This window comes from Gadus morhua, unplaced genomic scaffold (genome assembly GCF_902167405.1).
Source record: "Gadus morhua unplaced genomic scaffold, gadMor3.0, whole genome shotgun sequence".
Classification (NCBI taxonomy): Eukaryota; Metazoa; Chordata; class Actinopteri; order Gadiformes; family Gadidae; genus Gadus; species Gadus morhua.
Genome location: NW_021963998.1, coordinates 7,501 through 20,000, shown reverse-complemented (window position 1 = coordinate 20,000; position 12,500 = coordinate 7,501). Strand labels below are relative to the sequence as shown.

At 45.2% G+C, this 12,500-nt stretch overlaps 1 protein-coding gene across 1 annotated transcript in view; it reads left to right on the top strand.

Annotated features, from left to right (window-relative positions):
- Positions 1-12,500, top strand: part of LOC115538700 (utrophin) — a gene marked incomplete at its 3' end in the record, with an annotated part of 30,398 nt that overhangs the window by 11,773 nt on the left and 6,125 nt on the right. The window contains exon 3 of the mRNA XM_030350087.1: positions 11,847-11,939. Coding sequence (XP_030205947.1) covers positions 11,847-11,939 — 93 coding nt within the window. The remainder of the gene's footprint in view (positions 1-11,846; positions 11,940-12,500) is intronic.

Here is a 12,500-nt window from a genome sequence, read left to right as displayed (position 1 = left end):
GAGAGAGAGGGGGGGGGAGAAGTTAAGAAGCAGATGAGAGGAGAGAGTAAGGTCAAGTCGTAGTAAAGTGAGCAATAAGTAAAGTGAGCAATTTGGATGTAAGGTTAACAAGAGATTTTAAAGGAAGACTGAACAAAAAGGGAGAGAGGGAAGACTAACTAACTAAGAACGCACACGTACTTAAAGGAAAACATAGGGATTTTTCAACCTGGATTTACTTATAGTCCCCATTTTCCGATCATGTGGTCAAAGTGTTTTGAAATTCATCCACTTTGAGCGATAACACTGTAGCCTTGATCCGCAAAAGGGCTGTGATGTAATCCTTTGGTGCAAACCAGCCCGTCAACGGAAGGCCTCTCAAAGTGCTGGTTGTTGCAACTGATTGGCATTGGATTGTGTGTAATTGTTGAATGCACTGCATTTATATACCACTTTTCCAACCAGTGGCCACTCAAAGCACTTTACAAAACTGTCAAAAATTCAGCCATTCATACACACATTCACACAACGACGGCGATGTCAACCACGCAAGGCGACAGCCAGCTTGTCGGGGGCAGTTAGGGTTAGGTGCCTTGCTCCTAACACCTCAGGATTCAGCTAGGAGGAGCCGGGGATTGAACTAGCAACCTTCAGGTTACCAGCCCAACCTGCTCCAACTCCTGAGCCACATGCCGCTCCATATTCTCCCATTGGGAAGGAATCCCAGCTGAACGATGCAACTCGTTTCTTTATCCAAGCCTAGTGTTATCGGAAAGATTCGAGTGAAGGAGGTTTGATATTGAAAGGACCGTAGGGGACGTTTCCCGGCAAGAAATACGATTTCAGAGTCGACTTTCTCCTTGAGCGTTCTTCCATCGGACACAAACAGGCCGGATCAAGCGTAAGGGAATGAAGAAAGTAGTATTTCTCTGCGGGGACTCTCTCCATTATGTCAGAATATAATCTCAGCCTGTCAGTGTTAAAAAGTTTGGCCTTTTAGAGGACTTACATTGGCTGGGCCCACAAGGATTACACCGGAGAGCGTCACGGATTTTGGCTGCGCCGTTACGCTCAATACTGGGCAGAGTTCAGAAATTGTTGTCCATAATAGTCCCTTTGAACCAATATGATCAAATAATAGAGTCCAGGTTGAAAAAGCCCCAAGCACACGCACATTAGAAAAGGAGAACACACACACACACACACACACTCAGCAAAAGTAACACGTACAGGACTCAGCACAGTAAAATCCTAAATCAGAGTTAATATACCCTAACCTAGGCTATTCCAAACTCAGTGTTGCCACATCTCAAATGAGAAACACTGTGGCAGTTTCCAATACACAATAAGTCTCCCCATAATGAATAATCTTTGCGTGGTTAATGACCTTAATTGTTAATGACTAATCAATGACCCACCAACAATACCTACCAACACAAGAACCACAATTCCAATGATGCTTTGCTGCCAAAATGGAGGCGGTCATTTACAAGCTCTGTGGCAGTAGCAGAACCTGTGGGGGGAAGGCAAAAACAGAAAGGTGTGGACGGTTGTTATAAAGCTGACTTCCCCGTTGTGTTACGGAGATAATCTACCAAAGAGCCAGGTATTCGAATGTGGCAAGATGGAGGTTTCGGAGGAGGACTTTAATAAGTGTATTTCTCCAATGGCTGTTCTACACAGTGTTGAATGGAAACCTTTACAGACCCACTGCTTTTGTCTCTGGCTCCATGGAGGTTTCAGGATTCCCACCGGCTAAAATGTAAATTGACCAGTGATGTGGGTTTCGGCTCGCTGTTCGCCACAGATATCTTCCTCCGCCCCCAGCAGCATGATAGGTCAAAATGAATATGAAGCAAACACAAGGGAAACTGCAGATATGTAGTTGTTTCAATATTGTTTGGATACTTTTAGATTTGCTGTCTAACTCACTTTGAGTCCAAAGTCACTTTGGACAAAAGTGTTGTACAAATACAAATGTTGTCAAATTGTGATGTTCATGACAATTAAATGTTAATTTAATGTAATGTAGCATCATATAGTTAGTGTGTGTTTTTGTCTTGGACTAGAGAGAGAGAGAGAGAGAGAGGAGAGAGAGAGAGAGAGAGAGAGAGAGAGAGAGAGAGAGAGAGAGAGAGAGAGAGAGAGAGAGAGAGAGAGAGAGAGAGAGAGGGGGAGAGAGAGGGAGAAAGAGGGAGAAAGAGAGAGAGAGAGAGGGAGAGAGAGGGAGAGGGAGAGGGAGAGGGAGGGAGGGACAGACACACACAGAGCTTTGTGCAAAACAAAGCTAGGAAATAACAGCGGACACGCTGGTGGAAATGTGTGTGTGTTTGTGTTGTTGCTACCCATCCAGCCGTGAACAATAGATATTTTAGGATGAGCCTAGGATCTGTCACGGGCCAACAAAACATTCCCCTTCATATTTAGTTTCTTTATTTGATCTCCCGACCAGAGAGACCATCCAACACAAACACATAAACTCTTCCCTGTTCCCTCGACGCCGTTCAGGAATGATAGGACACAAATAAAACAAAATGATTTGTTTATGCATGGCAGTTAGGGCGCCAACTCACTTTCCCTGGCAGACTTTCAAACAATCGACACTCAAACGATCCGGAGTGAGAGCCGCCAGTATAAAGCTCCATTACCCTTTCTTACCCTTTTCGCAAATCCCCTAAACTCCTAAAGGTAATTTAAGGGCAAGGAAAAGCTAAGATCACTTTTTACTATTGGAAACGGTTCCGTTTGGTCGTCACAAAGTGTCGTTGGACATTTCTGTGTTCTTTCTGACAAAAATGTTGTTCAACCAGTGAAATTCCCTGTAAAATAAGGGAAGTCAGCTATTTTACCACCAAAACCTCTTTTAGAGTGGTTTTCTATTGGCTGCTCAAGCGAGCAGCTTCACAATGTTTGACCACGCCCCTTGCACCTGCTCCTAATGCGTCTACTTTTTTTCTAAAACCTTTACGACTGTCACGACTGCTTGGAACACATTTTTTGTAGCGCATAAGCTTCTGCTGAACCAGGAATTAAGTCGCCCTTCAATGAATCTCTGACCATGAACAGAGTACACTTAACAGTACGATACATTGAGCTCAAAAGATAGTGTCTTACGTCTCACACAAAGTCCTACTGCATCGCCTCTCACACACACATGCAAACGCGTGGACACACGCACACACATACATACATATGCACATTACACACACATACATACGCACATACACACATACATACACATGCACACTCACACATACGCACATGCTCATAGACATGCACACACACACACACACACACACACACACACACACACACACACACACACACACACACACACACACACACACACACACACACACACACACACACACACACACACACACACACACACACACACACACACAGTTGTAAAGGTTACAGGACAAAGAGATATGCTTCCAGCATAGAGGGACACTTCGATTGGTGGACGTGCTGCATAATAGGTCTCATTCAAATTGATAATCTGAGCTGAGAACAGGTCAGTGTAGCGTGCTCTTTACCTTGAAGATAGTTTGGTCATCAACGTGATGTCCCTGTTGCCCGCACACACACACACACACACGCACACACACACACACACACACACACACACACACACACACACACACACACACACACACACACACACACACACACACACACACACACACACACACACACAGACACACAGTTCAAGGGGACAACTTTCCTATCCTATCTCACAGGGAGACGGAGAGAAAGATATTTGCAATTTCCCTTTTTCGCACTTTTAAAGAAAGGTTGCACACAGTCCGCGGCGACACGTTTAAAACAAATTTGAATTTGTTGCTCGCATGGGCGCTGTAAGCCGTTACCCCTGCTATAACTTTGCAAAAGTTTCATTTATCCAGAAATCATGACCCAAATGATTATGTTTGCAGAAACTGGGAAAATAAGCTGTATTAGATGTATGTTGCTCCTTTGACGTTTGCTTGTCGTTGTTATTTTGTTTTCTTGACGAGGGTTCGTGAACATTCAATGACTGGATGTTTCTCTCACAAAGAAGCTCAAGTAGAAAAGTGGAGACACGCTGGAACGAGAACGGTTGGCCGACAATTCATTGGGGTCAGCTGACCTCAGGACCGGCTGTGATTGGTCAGCTGAGCTAAGGATGAGCTGTCATTGGTCGGGTGACCTAAGGACTCTCTGTTATTGGTCTGCTGACTTCAGGACTGCCTGTCAGTGGTCTGCTGACCTAAGGACTCTCTGTCATTGGTCTGCTGACTTCAGGACTGCCTTTTATTGGTCAGATGACAGACAAGAGTACATTGAGTCATTGAGGTGTCACTTCAATACATCCAATACTGGATGATATTGCGTTTTGAGAACAACAAAGATAATTGTATTGCTTGGTTCCGTTTAATTAAACGCATGAAACCAACACGCACAATCGTGCAAACCCACACACACACCCACACACACACACACACACACACACACACACACACACACACACACACACACACACACACACACACACACACACACACACACACACACACACACACACACACACACACACACACACACACACACACACACATTCTTTTGATAGGCCTCCATTTCCCTCAATGGGTACCCAAGGCCTGAAAGTTCACTTTAATCACCATTCAGAGACAAGCGTTTCTTCGAAGCGAGTTCTTTCAGACGTGAATAAACACACTCGTTTAAAGAGTGACCTCATTCCAATCATCATCAAGACGGCCATCTAAAAGGAAAACATCCAAAGTAACGTCATTACTACCACCGAGACGGAAATCTGACCACCTTGTGTGTCACGTGTCAGTGCCTCTCTCTCTCGCTCTCTCGCTGTCGCTGTCGCTGTCGCTCTCGCACTCTCTCTCTCTCTCTCTCTCTCTCTCTCTCTCTCTCTCTCTCTCTCTCTCTCTCTCTCTCTCTCTCTCTCTCTCCCCCTCTCTCTCCCTCTCTCTCTCTCTCTCTCTCTCTCTCTCTCTCTCTCTCTCTCTCTCTCTCTCTCTCTCTCTCTCTCTCTCCCCCTCTCTCCCTCTGACTGACAGATAGAAAGCTGCTCCTTGAGGTTGAATGAATAATGAAGCACGGTAATAAACCATGGTTGTGCAATTGGTTGTGATCATCATATGATAGCGCTAGCTCTCGGTCCGGCCAAGTGGAGGTGGTTCGGGGATTGGCTGGGAATAGTCTAACTCTGAAACCTGAGTGATGGTCCTGAATTGGCGTCCATTTTCTGTTATACACACACGTCACCGTTGACCATTTTAAATCCGCGGCCAAGGGATATTTTCGGTTTGTTTATTCAAACCGGGTCGATTCCAGTTGCAACCGGGTCAAATCCAACTTTCGTGTCAAATATGTGTTTCTGTTTGGTGGAAATATCTTTTAGAATGCGGTTGATCGTCGAAGCGGTGAAATCTGTCAAGAAAAAGCGTTGCTACACACATGCCTGCCAGAAATAGACAGTACGGACGGGGAGTAAAAATAGAATGCAGTTGTCATGAAAATTAATGTTTGGGTAGTTCACACCCCCACTGATTGATAAGGTGTTTACACACAGGTGTTCATATTAGAAGGTTTTAAGCCAGCAAGTGGCTGGTCTGATGTCCAAGACATTTATGTGTGTGTGTGTTTTTGGGTGGGGTGGCCCCTTTTAAGTCCTCAGTGGTGACCTCAATAGGTACAGGCAAGTCGACACTTTCAAAGTTAGAGGCTTTTAGGGAAGCACCCAAGTTCTCACTAGGTTCAGCTCCACTGGCACCTGTCATTTACACACACACACTCACACACTCGTACACGCATTAACACACACACACACACACGCACGCGCACACGCGCACACACACACACACACACACACACACACACACACACACACACACACACACACACACACACACACACACACAGTACTTGTTTACCAAAACTACAGTTAGCTTACTCCAGTGTGTAGTGTATTCAACATGCATATTAGTACGTTGAATGTACACAGCAGTGCTTTAATGTATCAGTAATATATAACAAACAATAAAGTTTTCTGATTCTGATTCTGATTCTGATAACCTGGTATTTACTGGGCATATTACCAAGGATGAAGTACAACACAGAGAGAGAGAGAGAGAGAGAGAGAGAGAGAGAGAGGTGTAGATAATGCATGGGAGTCTTGTTACGACTTAGCCCATGGCTCAGGTTTACTCTTTAGTTAGCTTTGAGGGCCACTTTACGAGCTAACACTTAAACAAATAGCCTATAGGGCTCGTACATTGTAAAGTCCCATCAGTGTTGGTGGTAATTGTGATCTGCTCATGATTTGTCCTTATGGGAAGACATTGTCGTGTTGGAAACACCTAGCGCGTTTCTCATATGACACGTGGCGACACAAGGTTTTGAAAAGCAAGGTTTTCGAAAAACTATGTGTCGTCGACCAAGGAAGTCTGTGATGCATTCTGATGTTCAAGCCCTAAACGAATATATATTATTCAAAAGTACCCGAATATATATTATTCAAAAGTACATTTTACATTTTTCAATGAGGGCATCTTTCAAAAAGCGACTTTACAACATTCATACACACATTCCTATCCAACAGCGGAGTCAACCATACAAGGTGACATCCAGCTCTTCAGGAGTCGTAAGGGTTAGATGTCTTGCTCATGGAAATCTCGACACACGGAATGAGCCGGGAATCCAACTAGCAACCTTCCGGTTAGTAGTCCACCCGCCCTACCTCCTGAGGTAATCCGACTCCCCGATAAGTGTGTTTGGATTAGTTTATAAGCGGACAACATTTTGATAAAATTTCCGTGACGTGTCCTAAAAGCTTAAAAATCGCTCAGACGCCCCATCAACCCCAAACGCTAGCCAGACATTGCCATGCATCCACGCACACATCGTGGCTTAATCCTAATAAGTGTCTCAGAGGCAGCCTCCTCGATGCACGATCGTGTTCCATGTACTATGACCTCTGTTTGAAAGCTTTGACCAATAGTTTTACATTGAAATACTAATAAGTGTCTCAGAGGCAGCCTCCTCGATGCACGATCGTGTTCCATGTACTATGACCTCTGTTTGAAAGCTTTGACCGATAGTTTTACATTGAAAGAGTGGATTACCAATGACAATTCATAGATCATTCAAGGAACTTCATCTTTGCACAGTTGGCTGCTCGATGATGGATTAGACTGTGACATCATTTTAGAAGTACCAACTGGCACCTTACACGATACAGGCCATGACAGGCCACCGTAGTCATTGGAAAGGGTGGGGGGATGAGGTGCGGGGGGGGGGGGGGGGGGGATTTTGTTAGTTTAAATCTGAAACATCAGCGCTAGCTGCTACTACATATAACACGGTGGACTTTTATTTTCGCTATATTTAATGTAAACTATTACTTTCATTTCACTTTACTCTTTACTTTTGTTTGCTCCTATACTATTATTTATTGTCTATTTTATCATTTATTGTCGAAGCGCAGTAGCCGTGTGCACCAAGGAGTGTTTTTTTTTTTTTTTTTTTTAAAAAGGTAAACGTTGTAAATGTTAAACGTTGTCTTTTGAATGGTAAAAGCACACATAAATGAATGGTCTTTTGTGTAACTATTGTGTTTGTTCATACTTTCTCTTTGTGCCTGTCTCTCTCTCTTTCTCTCTCCCAAATTCTTCCTCTCTCTTTGTCTCTCTGTCAAGTTTGATTCAAAGTTGCACATTAAATGACTCACCAGCCAACACGTGCTCGCACACAATCATGCACACATATATTAACACGCCTGCTCACACACACGTACATGCACGTGCACACATACATGCACACAAACATACATGCAACCACACACGCTCTCGCACACATACATGCACCCCACACACACATACATGCACTCACACATGACCACGCACACATACATGCACACACATTGCACATGCACACACACAACCAACGCACACGCACACATACATGCACTCGCACACATACATGCACACACACTTACGTGCACACGCACACATATATGCACACACACATGCACACACGCAGACACATGCACATGACCACAGAGACACATGTGCACGCACACATATATGCACACACACATGCACCCGCACACACAGATACATACCAACACACATATGCAGCCACACAAATATGTGCATGCAAATGCACGAGCACACACAGACACACACGCGTGCACACACACATGCATGCACACACACACATATGCACACACACATGCACACACATGCACACACATGCACGTAGCACGTATGTCCTGTGTGTGACCCGCAAACAGCAGCCTTTTGTTTACTGTCCGCATAAGCGAGACACAGACGTTCTCCGCGTCCAATTTGAAGAGGATGGCCCTGAATGAAGATGCCGGCTTTCAGGAGCAACGAAAGATTGAAAAAGATTGGATTTTGTATCAAGCACCCGCGTGCTTCCATGACTTTGGTCACTTTGGGTCGGCAAAAAAAAAGATTGCTTCGGACTACTTAAGTACAACTATTTTCTATTTCGTTTAACATAGCTTGTTTTGTGGCGGATGAATACAAATATCGAATGCTGGGCCAGAGCCCTGGATCTAGCTCTTGTTTCATTTGAGGTGTTTTGCTGACTGTCTTTAAGGGGTTGGTTTTACGTGAGAGTCTTATGGATTGGGTTTGTGTGTTTCTACGCCCAAAGACCACAGACTTGCCTGTTCGTCATCTCTCTGATGCCTAATCCATCGCTGATAATAACCGTGATTCTGATGTTGAGTTTGATCGTGGCTCTAATTCTGATCCTAGGAAGTGTTTGTTGAGATCCGACCCTAGTTATGTTTTCTAGATTTTCTGTATACTAATCCTAATTTATATGAATATATTGACATGAAAACATTGAAACAATAATGTATATTGGATTTCTTAAGAATCAATCAGTCTTCTCGCCCTTTACTGCTTACCGATTCCTCTTAATCAAACATTTTACCACAGAGCGTTCCCTGAGATCAATTTCTTTAATCAAAAACTGGACACATGACCGGAACACCTTCACGCGTCGGCGGACTAGCTTGTTTAGCAAGTGTGATAATAACAATAGCTGTGCCTTTCCACACACCGAAGGCACTTGACAATAAAATAACAATAACAGCTATGCAGTGTGTGGGCACCCCTGAATGGTTGGTCTCAGTTCATTTAGCACACAGAGCTCGGAGCCATGGAGCCACTGTGTGTGGAGACTAGCTGGTGGCCAGCCGACGAGGTAATTGGTCTGGGAGGAGACGCACGCAGGGCGGCTAGGTGTGTGTGTGTCTGTGTGTGTGTGTGTTGGGGGAGAGAAATGGTAATTAAATAAACATGATCAGCTATTGATTTATTTATTAATCAAGCTAAAGCAGGCAACTAATGTTGGTCACCCATGGTCTTTAACCCCCCCTGTGTGTGTGTGTGTGTCTGTGGCTGTGTTAGTCTTGTGTGTGTGTGTGTGTCATTCGCTCCTTCTATCTGGGTAATTGACGTAATGTCTTTTTCCTACCATGACTCTCTCTCTCTCTCTCTCTCTCTCTCTCTCTCTCTCTCTCTCTCTCTCTCTCTCTCTCTCTCTCTCGCACCAAGCCTGCACACAAAGTGTTAAATAAGGCCTACTGTTTGGGGACGGTAGTATTAATTCCCCCACTCTGTTTATATGTGAGCAGTGGTCTTGATGTTTCTTCTGTTGTTGGCCACAGAGGAACCAAGGCGGAGGCTGTGGTTCTCCATATCATCTATTGCCATATTTACCTTGTTTCCCTGCTCCATGGCACCACATGAACAGCTTATCGCATCATCACGTCCTGCGAGGATGATGGGGTGTGTGTGTGTGTGTGTGTGTGTGTGTGTGTGTGTGTGTGTGTGTGTGTGTGTGTGTGTGTGTGTGTGTGTGTGTGTGTGTGTGTGTTATTTGGGGGGGGGTTAACAGATGAGTGTGAAATCATGCGTAGCGTCCACAGACCTGTCAGCATCCGGATTAGTCTGGTTTCATCAGTTATGGTTCTCTCGTGTTTACACACGCATACACGCACGCACGCACACACACACGTACACACACATGCACAGGCACACCTACACACCCATCTACACACACAGACACATAGACATGAAGAGACACATACACCTTAATGTAAACACAAAACAGATATACGCATGCACACACACGTACAAACACACACACACACACACACACACACACACACACACACACACACACACACACACACACACACACACACACACACACACACACACACACACAGACACACACACACACAGACACTGGTTCACCTTCAGTAAACCTTCAGTCACGGAGATGAGCATAATGACCTCTAGGAGTGTGTGAGCAGAATGACAAACACCACAGCTGTGTGTGTGTGTGTGTGTGTGTGTGTGTGTGTGTGTGTGTGTGTGTGTGTGTGTGTGTGTGTGTGTGTGTGTGTGTGTGTGTGTGTGTGTGTGTGTGTGTTGTAGCCGGACGACAAGCCCCTCCCCCTCACTATCTTCACCCAACGAGTCATCTCACTTCACATATTTCCCTATTTTGTGATTTAGAAGTGACTATCGGATATGCTGCAGAACTGGGGGGTTCAAACGCCGAAACCTTCGGCTAGGATGTTCCTCAAACTTTTTTCAAAATACTGACACAGCAGCTAAAACGAGGATAATCTCCAAAAAGGAAAAGTTGAATAGAAGCACAAACATGTTGCTAGTCATGGGAATCACGTTCACAGGCTCTGATCCACATCTGGGTTCTGTAATTTTCCGGGGATGAATTAGTTAACAGTAGTGTGACTCTCCAAAGTCATCCCAATAAGAGCGAAAAAGCTTAATACATTTAAGCTTACAATAATTTTTTTTGTGCTGGTGATGCTATGCTGGGGAGAAGGGGAGGGTACATTCGTAAAAACAAGCTTGGAACCCCCTTTGCTAGGCTTCGCTAACCCCTGCCCTACAACATGCATTAGTGTCATGACGCAACACAACAAAGAAACACAGAAAACAAACAATAACCCGCTTAAGGGTGATGGTATTTCCAGCTAGGTCACTCCAAGGTTTCCCAAGCAAACCTTTCTCGCGTCAGTTGTTTTTAAAACGACCCGAATATAAAAAAAAAGCCCTTTATTACGGTTTTGAAATTGTTCTCTTGATCCGACGGCTAAGTGAAAGTGGGTCGCTGTGTGTGTGTGTCTCTCAGTTCAGGGTCAAATAGGCAGACGGATATTGTGTCAGTTATTCACACTGCGGGAACGGTTTTCATGGCGTCAATAAATCGCCGTTTCGATAAAGCACACAGGGGAAACTCGGTTGGACGATTTGTCTTTCAGACTTTGCAAAGATTCAAGTCAAAGGCGTACGCTTGAACAACAGAAAACATTAAGCTCACTGAGTCCGTTTCAGTCTCCACCGGTAACCGGCCTGCCTCTAGGTAACCAGGAAGTGTGGAGATTCTTCAATTCTACGTTCTACAGTAAGGGATTTGGAAGCCGTAGAAAAACCTTGTTGATGGTTTGGAGATGGTGGTTTGCAGTTTATTGAGTGGGCCCCTTGCATTCTTGTTGGAGTTGATAGAAGTTTTCCAAGGCTGATAGATAGCCAATAGGCATTGACTGGAGGGGCATTCATGAAACAGTCTATCAGTCTTCTGCCTGAACAAACTGAATCCTCTGACTTTTAGGGTGTCGGTAGGAATGCATTAATGTTTTGTTATATTTTTCCCTGTGCGTGTGTGTGTGTTTGTGTGTGTGTGTGTGTGTGTGTGTGTGTGTGTGTGTGTGTGTGTGTGTGTGTGTGTGTGTGTGTGTGTGTGTGTGTGCGCGCGCGTGCGTGCGTGCACAACAGACAGGAAAGCCTCCTATCCAGGATCTGTTTTCTGATCTCTGTGATGGACGACGTCTTCTAGAACTGCTGGAGGGACTGGCTGGACATGAGCTGGTAATGCACACACACACACACACACACACACACACACACGCACACGCACACGCACACACACGCACCTTTCACCCTCTCTTCTCTCTGTCTTTTCTTTCTCTCACTTACACACAGATGCACACGCACACTTACTTTCTCTCTTGCCCTCTCTCGCCCTCTCTTTTCTCTCTCTCGCTTACTCACTGACTCCCTCACCTACTCTCAAACACATACTCACACTCTCTCTCGCTCTCTCTCTTTTCTCTCTCTCACTCACTCACTGACTCCCTCACTTACTCATCGACGCACAAACATGTGCGACGCAGCCCTTTACTTATGATCACAGCCTTCCTCCGTCTTCTGTGCGCCGCTGCCCTCGAGATCTCCTCTTAGATCTGTCGCCCCTCCTCCGGCCTGCGCCTGATGGAACCTGGTGCCCCGCCTCCGCCCCTCAGCCTGTTCCCCCTCTCCATGGTCCTCCTTTATCTGTGTCTCTCCTCCTCTCCTCTACTCTCCTCTTCTTCCCTCTCTCCTCCTCCTCCCTCCCTCCTCCTCCTCTCTCTCTCCTCCTCCTCCCTCCCT